The 16,135-nt window shown below is 34.1% G+C and overlaps 1 protein-coding gene across 3 annotated transcripts in view; it reads left to right on the plus strand.

Moving 5' to 3' along the window:
* The window catches only part of Plekha8 (pleckstrin homology domain containing A8), a 55,447-nt gene that overhangs the window by 29,791 nt on the left and 9,521 nt on the right, over window positions 1–16,135 (plus strand). For all 3 annotated transcript variants that reach the window (XM_026401565.2, XM_026401566.2, XM_026401564.2), the window contains exons 10-13: window positions 1,991–2,049; window positions 3,167–3,297; window positions 4,102–4,172; window positions 12,225–12,286. In XM_026401565.2, coding sequence (XP_026257350.2) covers window positions 1,991–2,049; window positions 3,167–3,297; window positions 4,102–4,172; window positions 12,225–12,286 — 323 coding nt within the window. The remainder of the gene's footprint in view (window positions 1–1,990; window positions 2,050–3,166; window positions 3,298–4,101; window positions 4,173–12,224; window positions 12,287–16,135) is intronic.

A 16,135-nucleotide genomic window follows, 5' to 3' on the forward strand; every position in this document is an offset into this window, starting at 1 on the left:
GATGTCAGTATTTCTGGGTTTTGCCATTCTTGTGTTTAATAATATCTCATTGTGGCTTTAATTTGCATTTCCCTGATGACTAGTAATGTTGAATACTTTTTCATGTAATTATTGGCAATTGCTCTATCTTCTGTGAAGTTTCTGTTTGCATCTTTAACCCATTTTAAACAGTTGGTTATTTTTCTTTTCTTATTGAGTTGCAAGAGTTCCTTGCATATTCTGAATAAAATTCTGTTGTAGACCTATATATTTTGAATATTTTCCCTCAGACTGTGGCTTGCTTTTTTCTTTTTTATGGTATCTTTGAAAAGCAGAAGTTTTTAGTTTTGACAGAGTCCAACCTATTCTTTGTAGTTAATGGTTTCGGTGTCCTAAGAAACCTTTATTTACCACAACCAAAGGTCATATTTTCTTGTATATTCTTCTAGATTCTTTAATTTCTACATTTATATCCATAATCCATCTTGGAATTACTTTTTGTACATGGTAGAAAGTAAGGAATTGAGTTTCAGTTTTGTTTTCTTTATGATAATGTGGCTATTTAAAAATCATTCGGCAAAACCTATTATTTTCTCCTTAAACATTTCTCTGACACCTTAGTTGAAAACCAGTTTGCCTTATAAAATGGGTCTGTTAGCTGGGCACGGTGGTGCATGCCAGTAATCCCAGCAGCAATTAAAGTTTTTGGGAGGAAGATCTTTTGTGAACCACACACCCACCCACCCACCCACCCACACACACACACACACATATCTCCATTCACTTAAGTCATCTTTATTTTCTCTAGAAGTGTTTTTTATAATTTTGTCTTTTATTAGGAATAAATGTTGGAATTTTATGCTTTTGATGCTATTGTAAAAATGTTTTATTTTCCAATTATTCATTGATAATATGTAGATAAATTGATTTTTGTATGCTTAAGAGTTATTTTAATAATCACGAATGAGCTAATTTTATCAAATGCTTTTCTGTAGTTATGGTAATCATTGTGTATTTTCCTTGTAATTTATTACTTGTAGTGAATTATGTTGTTTAGACTCATTTAATTCTATTGATGTTTCTATCATCTTGCCATTTATTTTGTTTTCCTATCTGCTCTTTGTTCCTTTTCTACTCTTCCCTGATTTTTAGCCAGGGAATCAGTTTTTTGGTTTTTTTAGTATGCTATTTTATTTCCTTCTTTTTTTTTTTTTTAAGCTATCTGTCTTTTAAGTCAATCAAGTGGGTTTTTTTGGGGGAGGGAAAGCATTCCTTTCTGACTTTTTACTTATATTCCTTTATTATACTATACTCTTTTATTATACCTATACTCCTATTTATAGAAAAAATTATATTTGGTATACTTAAATAGTTAAAATCAGTAGATTTTACTTAGCAGAGTTAAATTTATTAAAAATACTTCCACCTAACAGAAATAAACATTCAAATCACATATGTAATTTTAAGTTTTCTATAAGTTGCATTAAAATAGTAAAGTAAAAGTTAATTCTAATAACATTTTAAATATAGTATATCCAGAATATCATCTCAACATATAGTCAGTTAAAATAATCATTAATGAGATATGTTGTTTAATTTCTTCAGTACTACGTCTTCAAAATCTTTTATGTGTTTTATACTTACAGTACATTTCAATATGGATCAAGCCACATTGCTTATGCTAAATAGTCACATATCTGGTAACTACCATATTAGACAGTACAATGCTAAGGATTTCAAATATGTTTTCTAAATTTATAAGATTATCTTCATCTCACCTTTCACTTAGGACCATGTTATAGTCATTCCACCTCATAGTAGTAAAATAGAAAAAGGTGATAACAATGTCAAGCTTTTTAGAAAATGATTTAGAAGCAAAAATTAAAGTTGTTGGAGAAAAGACCTTCTAAACTTATTGTTATCATAAAATATTTCCCATGAAAAAATTTTAAAAAGATACTTTTCACTTGAAAAATTACTTTTTCAAACATGTTTTTATTCTTTCTTCCAGACAAACTTGGTCCTACAGTGTTTGCTCCTGTTAAGATGGATCTTGTTGGAAATATCAAGGTGAGTATACTGGCTGATATCTGAGAAAACTTGCAAACATTTTTAATACTTTTGTGTTTGCTAATAATAAACCAACAAGTTACAAAGGTACTATAAGCCAGGCATGGTGGCACATATCTGTAATCCCAGTGGCTTGGAAGGCTGAGGCAGCCTCAGCAAAAGTAAAGCACTAAGCAATTCAGTATGATCCTGTCTCTAAATAAAATACAAAATGTTTGGGGTGGGGATGTGGTCAAGGGCCCTGACTTCAATCCACAGTACCCAAAAGAAAAAAAAAGTTACTATAGCTCTTTAACAGAGCAACTCTCTTTTCCCAGTTGGAATGCTTAGTAGGGGAATGACAATAAGCCTTTATTATATACGACAAAGGAAGTTTTCAAACCTGGAGCGTGGATCAGTGGAGAATTACTCTTATATCAATACTGACTCTGTGATTTTTAGATTTAAACAATGACAGTTATGTTTTTTCAAAAAGTTTATTAGTGAAAATAGTTGTTAATGGTCTGATTCCCAATAGGCCCAACTTCCAGGTTCAGCTGTGGAAGCGTAGCAACACACTTGTTTCTGAGCCTCCTCCTTCCCAGTAAAATGAGAGAGTTGTACACATTGCTTCCAACTTTTAAAGTTTGAGTTTCTTTTAAAATGTAGATTGAATATTATCTTCTTAAGAATACAGTACCCAATACAAATCTGCAGTTCTCATCACAGATTGTGTTGTCTTTGAGGAAGCAGTGTAAGGAATTTCTGTAGATATATATTTCTTTACTATAATTTGGAGGGACTAGTTGCTTGAAATCTCATTCAAACAAATGATGATTTAGTTTTATAATCAAAATGAAAATGATTTACCAAACACAGCTGTAAGGGAGGTTCTAAGGCAGGAAAAAGTATACTTCAGGAATAATACTTTAAAACTCTGGGACTGTTTAATTCCAGCAGAATCCTCATAGAATCTCAAACAGAAAAACAAACAAACCCACATTGCTTTGAAAACATAAGGAAGGAGGTCTTTTATTTCTTAGAGCCTTCTTGCCAAATGTACAAATCTCAATAACTATACTGATTTGCTTGGTGACTTTAACATTATTAACTTAGATTATTTCCATTTTTTCTCCAGAAAGTAAATCAGAAGTATATAACCAACAAGGAAGAATTTACTACCCTCCAGAAGATAGTGCTACATGAAGTGGAGGCGGATGTAGCTCAGGTTAGGAACTCAGCTACTGAAGCCCTCTTGTGGCTGAAGAGGTGAGGCAGTCAGGGTGGGGCAGCAGATAACTCTAGCTTGATTAAAATGTTAGCACCAAAAAATTGTTGTACAAAGGATACTACTTCAGAATAAAGACTGAAACCAAAATCTATAGCTTTTTTTTTTAGAAGGGCTAATGAATAGAATGCCAGGTTTTTGTGTGCATACCTCTTGATGGTGATAAATATTATATTATAATAATATTAACAGTATATATAAGGTAGGAATCTTTTAAAAAATATTTTTAGTTGTAGATGAATACAATAATTTTATTTGTTTATTTTTTTATGTGGTCCTGAGGATCAAACCAAGTACCTCACATGTGTGAGGTAAGCTTTCTACTGAGCCACAACCCCAGCCCATAAGATAGAAATCTTAAAGGACAGGAAAGCCAACTCATCTCTCTTAGAGTTGTTGGTTTTCCAACTTTAGTGACATCAGAATCTCCTGGAGGGTTTGTTAGAAACACTGGACTCAGAACTAGAGTTTCTGATTCCCTAAGTCTGAGGTAAGGCCCAGAATTTGGATTTCTAATAGATCTCCAAGTGATGCCCAAACCATCAGTGCTGTGACTACACATTTTGAAGACCACTGCCTTAGGTTTTATCAGATGGGTTGAGGGGTCTAGAGCATCCTAAAGGGAAATGTCAGGGAAGAAACTCAGAAAGGATCACCGTATGATTTGACCTGATTACTAAGCCCAAAATATTACTGAAGTAGAAGCTGGCATCTGCCATTTCTTTATACTCATTCTGTATAAGTGAACTTAAAAGATAATAATAATTCCTCTTTTTTCGTTTTAGAGGTCTCAAATTTTTAAAAGGGTTTTTGACAGAAGTGAAAAATGGAGAAAAGGATATTCAGACAGCCCTGAGTAAGTGATATTTACATTTTGATTAGTTGAATAGGCTTTGGAATTGAGACCCCATGTAGGAAGAGACAGGGTACAGGGAAAATTTGTGTTTTTTGGGATTTGATTTCTGTTTTCTTATTTCAGTATTATTCACTATTTGATTCCTATATGTGTAATTTTTAAAAGACCCATGAGACTTAGTAACTTAGTAATCTTGGTACTTAGTAATCTAGTTCTAACTTACTAAAAATCAGTATGCCCTAGGAAGCACTGAACTGATGGAAAGCCATTCCTTAGTCTTAATGGGAATCATGGGATTTTCCCTGGAGTGAGATTGAGGGCTGTTTATCATCCTGCATTCCCATTTTGTAGTGGTAGAACTGAAATTGGGAGGAAGGAGACTTGATTGCAGTGACTGCAACAAGGTGTTTAATAACATTGGATAGGTGGGTTGGTGGATAGATTTATCTGTCAGACCAATTTTGGAAAATGTTAGGATTTGGAAGCATCCTCACCATGTTCCTAGTGGAGTGGCTGACCTCTCACCTTGGCTTATAGGTAATTCTTCCAGCATGGGCCTTGAAGCATGTGGGGGGAAGGATGAGATTGTATATTATTTCTAAGCCCCATATTATCATAATGTACACAGCCAAGCACTAAGTATCTATGATTATAAATGGTGAAATGAATTAACTAATGCTTCTGGAGGGCTGGAGAGTCAAGTTCTGACATTTCTCAGTTTTACAGATATCTTCTACCTTCCTTTGTTAATCCTCCTCTGGGCTACAAGTCTAGGATTCTGCCCTGCTTTGATTTCCCCAGGCCATACCATCTAGAAATACTGGTGTGCCATGAAACAATCAGTGCTGACATCTCTGTAGCAGATATCTTAATCATCCCATAAATCTGTTTTTGCACAGTAGGGAACCAGAAGCATTAATGATTATAAAATACTTGCTTCAGGTCCCCAGAAAGGTCTAAAGCAAGGTCACTTTGGGATCCTTGCCTTAAAAGTGCCAAAGGTTTCTTCTACAAAGTGTCTTTACCCATTCCTGGACTACCTGCATATTTGAGTTCCCCATTTATCCCTTAAATAAAAATATCTCTTGGGATATTTTAATATCCCAAATTTCTTGCTGCTAGTCAGTGTATGGAGATAAAGAACCCCTAAACTACCATCTGTAATGTGTACATTATAATAATAATGTTCAGGTTCACATCAAAGAAGGTTTTCTTGCTTAAAATCATGTCTTTGATTTTAATATCCCAAATTTCTTGCTGCTAGTCAGTGTATGGAGATAAAGGGCCCCTAAACTACCATCTTCCTGCCCCTTCAGATACAGGCAAATAAGCTTTGTACAAACATGTTTTTTATGAAAAGTACTCATACAATAGCTATTTATACCTCATAGGCTCCTTGCATATTTTTTCCCCAAGATAATGGCTTTTCTTATTTTAAAGTCAAAGCCTTTACAAGTGGAACTGATATTTTGTCTAAAATGAGGCAAATTATCATTTTTTTAATTCTAAAATTTATTATTGTAGTAAAAGTACTGTTAAAGACTACCAGATATAACTACTACACTAAGTTCTACATAAATATTTAATCTTCCAAATGACTGTGAATAAACTGAGGTTTTTGAAAAGTAAGTAAATTTCTTTGGATTTCTAAATCTAGATCACTGGTCCACAAGCTGGTTCACGAACTGTAGAGCATCTTCATCACTTTGAAACTTACTAGAAATTCAGACCCTCAGTCTCCACTCTACCTGCTGAATCAGAAACTTCAGGGTGGGGCCTAGTAGCCATGTGTTAAGAAGTCATCCAGGATGATTCTAATGCATGCCAAAGTTTGAGACCTACTCAGCAAGACAGGCCATTGAAATTCACCTGCTACTTGGCTACATCTTGATTATTTGGGATTTTATTTTTTCTGCATCTGAGAGATTATTCATGAGCAGGACTTAAAGTGCTAAAGTTAGTCACAACATCAGTCAATTTTGCCTCCTTTTCATCATAATTAGATAGCTTTTCAATAAAACGCTGCTTAGGAAAGTTTTTGAGGTAAATGCTCATAAAACTTGTAGTCTTTGTGGCCTTAGATATGGGAGATGATATGTCAAGGTTTTCAATGATACAATGGAAACCTTAGTGTCTAACCTTTCTGGAAAAGTCATCTGTTCTTATTGTATTGCTGGAGTGCTGTGACCTGGAACAGTTCCCAGCACCTGAAAGGATGCCTTAGGCTTTACATAGCTTCTTTATACACTTGAATCCCCGTTGTGGTGATCAGAGTTAAACCTTTGGGTGATCTCTTGCCAACAGTTTCTCTATATCCTTAACACCCCATGCCATTCACTAGAAATCTTTTTAAGGAAGGAGTTGAGTCCACAAGGCAGATATGTTTAATAGTCTTCCCTATGACTGAGCCTCTCCATTTGCAGATGACCACACATCAAAAAGAGGTTTTGAAAAGCATCCTTGTAAGTGGAAGGAGGAAGAGTTGCTCTGGCATTTCATGCACCATTGTACTAAATGTTATGTGCTCTGCACTCTTCATTCAGCAGGACAGCATATTGCCATGTCTGTCACCTCAGAATGATTCCATAAATGTCAAGTAAAAATTAATCCAACCAATATCTCTAGCACAGAACAGGAAAAAAGTTGAAAGGATGCTCAGTCATGTATTTAATGTGAAAGGCTTCCATAGACAAGGAGAACTAAACAAGAGAAGGAACTCACAATCAGATAATGAACATCAAAACGTAACTTGACTCATTATTCCAAAAATACTAAGGAACATGAATTAAGTCATGTCCTCTCCAGAACCACTCACAGCATGTGCCTGAACTGATAAGATTGGCTTAATACACATGTTTTTCTCTTGACAGTGTCTGAAGTTAACAAAAAGGCATCTCTAGACATTCGTTTTACATCTCTTCACTGATTGTTGTTTCTCCATAAAACTCATTTCACCTGAAGCTTAGTCACTGTAAAGAATTTATAGGGTACTTTTTTAGTACCACTTTTTAAAATTACAGACATTTAACAAATATCTACCACTTCACCTAGTATATTATTCATAGTACCACCTTTTAATCCCACTACTTACCTTGTTTTCAAAAGAAGATCATCTTAAATTTGGTGTTTATCATTATATAATGCTTATTTTTATGTAAGTGTTCATAAACAGTATCTAGTATTGGGCTCTGAGTTTTAAACTCATATACACGGTGTCATGTTATACTCATTATTCCTTTATCATTCAGTACTAATTTTCAGATTTATCCACCCTATGCTTATAGTCCTGACTCATTCTTTTTTTTCAGCTCTCTGACCTTCCATTTTATGAATACACCACAGTTTTTAAAAACAAGTATACTGCAGATGGACACTTAAATTGGTTCCAGATTTTCATGATTGCAAACAATGCTACAGTTTAGATATTCCTTATATATGTTCTTGGTCATATAGCAAATCCTATCTGCCCAGCATAGTGGGGTATGCTCATTACTAAGGGTGTCTGACGGGGTTGCAGGTCTGGCTTTCTGCAGACCTATAATTCATTGAGCTTTACTGGCTGAGAAGCTGTGCTGCTAGAGCAGTGGTTTTCAAACTTGGCAGTATATTAGCATCATGAAAGGTACTTTAAAACAAAAATTGCTGCCAGGCATGCTGACACACACCTGTAATCCCAGCTCTCGGATGGCTGACACATGAAGATTGCAAGTTCTAGGCCAGCCTGGGCAACTAGTGAGACTGTCTCAAAAAAAAAAATTTTTTTTAAGTCTGGGATGTAGCTCAGTGGTAGAGCACTTGCCTAGAACATGTGAGGTCCCGAGTTCAATTCCCAGTACTAAAAATAAAAAAGTACAGATTGTTCCATATATTTGGGTTGAGGTGTAATACTGCATTTCTAACAAATTCCTAGTGATGCTGAGGTTGTTGGTGTGGGGACCACATTCTGAGAGCTGCTGCTCCAGTATATAGTAGAATTGAAATGGCTGAACCACATAGCTAGATACTCTCATATTCATCACCGGAGTTTGTCATTACTGGCAGAGTAGTCAAGAGTTCCCATGTTCTTACTAACACTTGTCATTGTCAGACTCTTTAATTTGTGCCTGATGGTTATAAAATTATAGAATATCACTAGAGTTTGTGTTCTTAGATTACTAATAAGGTTGAGCAGCCTTTCATATCTTCACTGTCAGTTTGATTTCCTCTGCAGTGAATTGCCTATTCATATATTTCGACCTTTTTCTTTTAAGTTTTCTTTTCCCCATGGAAGTTTGTTATATTTTTTGTATATTGGTCTTTTCAGCTATGAGTTATGACTTCTGGCCATCTGTGGCATTCCTTTTCTCTTTATTTATGATGTATTTTGGTATACAGAAGTTTGGGATTTTATATAATCCAACATGTAATTGTTTTCTTTTATGATTTGCATTTTTATATCTTGTGTAAGAAATTTCCTTTCTTCCTTAAGGTCACAAGATGTTCTCTGATACTCAGAAAGTTTTGCAGCTTTGCTTTTCATCTTCCTGGAATTTGTTTTGAGAATGACATAAGATATAATTTGATAATTCCTCATCAGTAATTCAGTTGTTTGGCATTCATCATTTATTCGATCACCCCTTCTTTCCCCATTAGTATATAATATCATCCGTGTTATGCATGTGGATCTGTTCTAGACTCTGTATTCGGACACATTTTCTGTTCATTCTTGGTTTTTTTGAAAGAATTGGTAAGAGTTCTCACAAGGCAAATGTTCATACTGTTTTAATTGAGCAATTGGATTTATCTATGTAGTAGTTTTAGAACCTCAGGCAGGTTTACTTCTCCAGTGCCTATCTGTTCCTACAGCCTCCTGGCATACTTGTCTGCCTGCTTTCAAACCTCTCCTACTTTTTGCCTAAGGATGGTCTAGTTTAGCACATTCGCAGAGCTGAGATGATTGTTATTTCCTGGGTTCAAAATAACTCTACCCTTCTGGCTTTAGTTATCTACTTCTAGGCTCCTCTTCTTAAGACTTGGGTTTGTATTTCTCCTTTGACCTCCCTACAACCCTATGTAACTTTACCAGTTATAGATTTACAATAGAAAAGCACTCTCCTATGTACAATTCTTAGACAAAAGTAGTTGTCTACTCAGATTAAATAATGAAAGATTGTTCTCACTTAGAATTCTAGAGATTAAAAGATAAAAGATTTAGGCATAGTTCATAAATACCTCAAAAGATGTTTCTGAGTTAATGGTAAAGAAATCAGATCTTTGCTGTTTCCATGACCAGAATAACTTTACCAGTTATAGATTTACAATAGAAAAGCACTCTCCTATGTACAATTCTTAGACAAAAGTAGTTGTCTACTCAGATTAAATAATGAAAGATTGTTCTCACTTAGAATTCTAGAGATTAAAAGATAAAAGATTTAGGCATAGTTCATAAATACCTCAAAAGATGTTTCTGAGTTAATGGTAAAGAAATCAGATCTTTGCTGTTTCCATGACCAGAATAACTTTACCAGTTATAGATTTACAATAGAAAAGCACTCTCCTATGTACAATTCTTAGACAAAAGTAGTTGTCTACTCAGATTAAATAATGAAAGATTGTTCTCACTTAGAATTCTAGAGATTAAAAGATAAAAGATTTAGGCATAGTTCATAAATACCTCAAAAGATGTTTCTGAGTTAATGGTAAAGAAATCAGATCTTTGCTGTTTCCATGACCAGAATAAGGTGCTCTGGGAAAGGCGTCTTTAATTTTCATTATTTCTTTTCACAAAGAATAAACATTAGTTTTTGGGGAGACTTGTTTGATACTACACAAATGCCCAAGTTCTCATTGCTTTTAGCTTTGCGATCTTGGGCAAGATTCTGCCTTTCTTGGACTTTTGTTTTTTCTTTTGTGAAAGAAAGAGAATTGGGCAAAGGTGATTGTCGAGTCTTCCTCCTCATGTATTTTGATTCTGTCTTTGGGGAACTGACACATCTCTAAAAATTGGGAGGAAGGCATTATTTATGTCTTTCAGAGGCCAAAAATAATCTCAAATTATAGAACATGCATTATGATAATGAAGGGAATTACAGTGAAGATTAATGTATTTCATTATCTTTTAAAGGTAACCAAAATAGGTCAGGCTTAGACCTCATCTTATTTTAATGCAGCCTCATGTGACAGGGATATTTGTAACCCTAGATGCCAGCTAACTACTTTGGGCATTTTTTAAAAAATGAGTTTTTAGTTCATTTGTTGATTTTACATTTCAGTAGTGGTCTAAAATGTAATTGTGTTTTATGTAAATTCAAATTATGTAAAATTGAAATAGGATATACCTGACATATTAATAAAGCCTTATCCAAATTTTTAAAGTAAAAGTTGACTGGAATTGCATAATTAATAATTAATAATTATACATAAATTAAGCCTGCATAGCTTGAGTAAACTAAAGTATATAAGCTGTGGCCACATGGCAGTACCATTTTAGCCAGTAAAACACAAATATCTGACTTCCTTTAACAGTGTCCTGTGAACTACATTGCTTTTCATTACTTAGAAACTTGTACTTGTAGTATTTGTTTTTCTATGATTTTGACATCTATTCTTGTTATAATTGAAAATATTTTATAGCCTATTATAATCTCACCTGTGCACTTATTAAATCATGGTGGTACTTGTGATAATGCTAAAACTAACACATGAAAATAAGTTTAGAAAAGAGAATTTAGATGTGGTAGAGTAAAACATAAAGAACAAGGTCAGACAGCCCCCATGATACACTGTACTAATAATTTAGAAATGAACATTCTATAAACTGTTGAAGAAAATAATCAGAAGTAAGATGGAGCATTAAAATAAAAATGGATACCTCCTGAGAATGAATTCATTCCTGTGGGGAAATAAGTTTTGAATTTTGCACACATCAAATTATTAAATCTTCAGGAAAACAGTCTTTGTATAGAATGCAGCCATCTTGTTCCTGGAATTCTCTCTCTCTCTCTCTCTTTTTTTTAACTAAAATTATATTACCAGTTTTTAAGTCTCATTTTGGACAAAAATAATAGGTTGTTTTCTTTAAAGTATGAAATATTAATGACTTATTAATAGATCTCACCAGTTACTTTTGTAACTAACTTAATAACTTCATCTCACCAGTTACTTTTGTAACTAACTTAATAACTTCAAGCCATTCTTCCTATACCATTCTTGTTTGCTTGATTTTTGTTGTTATTGTTGTTGTTGGTGGTGGTAATGGTGGTGGTGGTGAGACAGGGTCTCATTGTGCTGCCCAGGGTGGCTCAAGTGAACTTCCTTGAGTAGCTTGAACTACAGGTGCACACTACCACACCTAGCTTTTCCGTAACATTTTTAAAGGTTTCTACCTTTAGTACTGTATATCCAGGGTTTTAGAGGCAAACATTTGAAATTCCAAAATAGAATATTAGAATTAAAAAGAACCTTAGAGATCATTCTGTAAAAGGGGAAGCAAATGTTTACAAAGACAGCTAAGGGATTGAACTGTACTTAGTTTCAATATCCTTTCTTCCTTCCTTATTTCTTTGTAGGTATTAAACTTTTCCCACTATAATAAACTAAAAATTAAGGTATATTGATCCAGGATAAGAATGGAAGTACCTATCTTTCTTTAAAAAGAAAAAAATCCATGTGAATTTAGAGAGGAAAAAGGAAATGAAATGTGGGAGGTTGGGTGAATCTCATGATAATTAAAGGGAGATCAGTAGAATAGAGGAAAGGGACCAGAAGGAGGGAGGAGGGGAGGATTGGCCAAATTATATTATTACATTGTATGCATGTATGAATATGTAACAACAAATTCTACCATTATGTACAGCTATAATACACCAATAAAATAATGTGGAAAAAAATAAAACAAATCCATGTGGGTTTTTCCCTATGTATAAAACTTTTAGGATACAAAAATGATCAGATTTTTTTCAGTTCTTAATACCAATAGTACTATGATATATCATGCATTAAAAAGCACATTATACAAATATCACATCAAATTCCAATGCAGACATTCCTTACTGAGTTGTTTTTCTCTTCAAGATAATGCATATGGTAAAACATTACGGCAACACCACGGCTGGGTAGTCCGAGGGGTTTTTGCGGTAAGTGATCTATTTATCTGCTAATGTTCATATGGTCAGAAGTAAAATATGTGTTTTTTGTGTGTGGTATTTCTGTTTGCTTTATTTTTGAGAATAATAAGAAATTTTGCTTATTTAAGTTTATAAGCCTTTGGTTTGCAAAAACATCAGCAGTAAAAAGTGTCTAGAATACCAAAGATACTTAAAAATTGGAATAAAAAAGAAAGTATGTTTTACCCTATACAATTCCAATGACCTTGTGGAGATTTGCCTTCAAAGTGGTTGCCTTTCTGGTAATCTAATAAAAAGCTTCAGTATTCATGCAGAGAGAGGTAGATAGGATACAGCAATCCAATATTCTTACTGTTGACCTGCAATGATGAATTCAAGCTAATAGCTCCCTCTGCTGCTCAGTGTATTCAATCCTGTTAATTCTCAGATCTTGGTTGACTTACCCCCTCTTCTCTCCCCAAGTTAAATTTTATCTTTGAATTTTAACTTTAGTGTGCCAACAGGTAGGACTAGACATATCTTTTTTTTAAATTTATTTTTTTAGTTGTAGTTGAACACGATACCTTTATTTTATTTACTTATTTTAATGTGGTGCTGAGGATCGAACCCAGGGCCTCACACAGGGTAGGAAAGTGTTCAACCACTGAGCCACAACCCCAGCCCTAGACATATCTTTTTACACAGTATTTATTGTGAAGATGTTATTATTCATATGTCTGGCTTCTGTTGTCCACCTTCTTCCTTCTCAGCATTTTTAACTAGAAAGAACACAAACCTAAGAACCACAGTACCCTGGATAAACCTCTTAGCAGGAGTAGATAGCCCCTTCATGTCAGTGATAATGCTCATTGTTCTTATCTGGGAGAAGGGTCAGTCTTAGTCAAATGTAGCCATGAAAAGGCAGAGTCATGTGGTCATACACTAGAAAACTTAGTAGAATGTGATATTCTGTGGAAAGTTGGGTGGGTGAAACATCCTTATAGATGATGTCTTTTACTAATTTAGAAGTTCATTTGCCCAAGATAAGAACTGTTTAGGTCATGATTTATTCCTCCCACTTTTTAAAAAAATTCATTTTCTTAGTTGTAGATAGACACAATACCTTTGTGATGCTGAGGATTGAACCCAGTGCCTAACACTTGCTAAGCAAGCACTCCACCACTGAGCTACAACCCCAGTCCCACTCCCTCTTTCTTTGGCAAAGAAAGTAGCAAGAATGAACAGTGCAAGAAATTAAGTATTAATGGAAATGAGATATTTTTTGAAAGCATGGAGATGCTAGCTCCATTTCCTGTCCCTCACTGAAATAAATACCAGACCAGTTGCAACTTCAAACTGCCCACACTTACCTTCAGTGCATGTTTGATAATCATAATAATAGCTACTCTGTAGCTATTGGATGCTTATTGTCTATAAGCAATGTGCCAGGTATTTTCACTTTCATGTTCATTATCTTTATTAATCCTGAGGATTAACTCCTACTGTTTTATAAATTCAGAACAATTAATTCTAATACCAAAGTGGACTGTGGGAGAGCCTATGTCTAAACCTCCAAGGCTAGTGCTCATCCCCATCACAGCCCTCTGCAGGGAAGACCATATAATTGAGAAACTCTACGGTCCTGACTCCTGAGTTCCCTTAGTGAGATGATTAAATGTTTACAAGAAACAAATGTTGGGTCTTTGGTATGTTTTTTTGTTTGTTTTGTTTTGTTTCAGTATAAAAGGCAAAATTTAATCCTGAAATATTGATGATTCAAGAGATGCTGCCAATAAGAAGGCATCTATAGTTGAAAATGTATCATTAGCATGAGTCCTTAAAATTTCTTTTTAACTTATACTTTTTCAAATTTATACTCAAAACTTTTTAGAAGTCATGGAAAAATAGAAAGGGAAAATTTTAAATGTCCTATATTCCATTTTTAATATTTTTATGTTTTTACCTTCTTAACTTTTATTTATATATTCTTTTAAATGTTGATCTATTTCATTTATGTACTTAGTTAGATAATATATTTTATTTATAATTCTATTTATATTATATACTTATTTAGATAATATATTCTATTTATATATGTATAAATTATTATACATATGCTACATACATGTAGATATAAACACTTATATCTACATGTATGTAGCATATGTATGATAATTTATGTGCCTTTATCTCCACTTAGTAGATTGTCATATGACTATTTTTAAATGCCATAAAAGTCTGAGAAAGGCACTATTTTTAATGACCGTGTAAGTATATGAAGTATAATAGTTTAATTGCCCAATGCTCTGTGTTAGAAACTTAAGCTACTTCTGAGTTTCTTCTTAGTTGCAAAGCATTTGTTCACATATAATTTTGGCTAAAACCCTTGTTTCCTTAAAGTAAGTCCCTCAAAGAGCTTCTGTGTCTAATATCAAGATCTGCAACCACAACTTAGGATTTTGAGCATTTCCCATATACTTAATGTTGTTTTAAGTACTTAAAAGACATAGACTATATGCTATAGACTGAGAATCCAGAGACACAGAGGTGAGATAATATGCATACAGTTACAGAAAGGTTTTAAAGTTACAGGTTTGTAAGAAAATAGATTATATTGAGCATTTGGAAACAGCCTTATCAATAGATAAATTAAATCCATAGTTTGATTGCCCTTTCAGTCTACCATTATTCCTATGTCATCCCTATTTTGAAGGTTTATTGAACTTTATAACATGATAATTAATATTGCTAAATTCATCCTAACTGATCTCAGTTGCTCAAGGAAATGTCTTTTCCATTCAAGGAATTTGACTCATTAACCAGCCTAATAGTGAACTTTATTTTCAAACAATTAGTCTCCTAAACTAATGCCAACCCAGGCTCTGCCTCCAGCTTGTTCACTAACCAGCTATCATTTGATCTTTTTTGTTTCCTCTTCAGCCAGACAAGAAAAGTGAACTCCAGCATTAATTCTGCCTTTCCTTTTTAGAATGCTGGTTTGTCTGGGTATAGAAGTCTAGATTAATAATCATTCTCCCTAAGAACTTCGAAGGCATTACTCTACTGCCCTCCAGCTTCCAGTGTCACTATTAGAAAATTTGATTTCATTCCTGTTCCATTATATATAAACAATTCTTTGTTCCCTCAGAGTGGTTTCAGAATCTTTTCTTTGTCCTCACACCTTAAATTCTCATGATATGCTTTTTTTCTTCATCATTCATCATGCTCCGAACTTAGGATTTTTAAATCAGAAGACTCCTGTCCTTCAGTTCTGGGATATTTTCTCAGATTGTGTTTTTTTTTTTTTTTTTTTTTTTTAAAGAGCGAGAGAGAGAATTTCTTAATATTTATTTTTTAGTTATCGGTGGACACAACATCTTTGTTTGTATGTGGTGCTGAGGATCAAACCCAGGCCGCACGCATGCCAGGCGAGCGCGCTACCGCTTGAGCCACATCCCCAGCCCTCAGATTGTGTTTTTAGAGAACAGTCTTCTCTTTATTTTCTGTTCTTTCTCCTGTATTCATACTATTATCCAAATATTTATTATATGCTAGGCCATCAGCCACACACTTTCTATCTATCCCATTGATCCTTAATATAAAGAAAGTGATATTAACCTTCTACAAATGAGAAAAGTGAGGTTCTAGGAGTTGGACATTTTTCTTAATTCCTCAAGCAAATATGTGAAAGCTTTTACATAGAAGTTCAGGTCAGCCTCACCCAGGCTTGTGCTTAACCACTGCATTATTGTGCCAGTCACTCTCTTCCTGCAGACTTGAGGAGGATCCAATCTCTAAGTCTTCCAAAGTATAAGGAAGATCAGGAGAGTAACTATAGTACAATAATCACTAATCTCTATTCATCTCAGGAGAGCCAAT

The sequence above is a fragment of the Urocitellus parryii genome, chromosome 3 (assembly GCF_045843805.1).
Source record: "Urocitellus parryii isolate mUroPar1 chromosome 3, mUroPar1.hap1, whole genome shotgun sequence".
Taxonomy (NCBI): domain Eukaryota; kingdom Metazoa; phylum Chordata; class Mammalia; order Rodentia; family Sciuridae; genus Urocitellus; species Urocitellus parryii.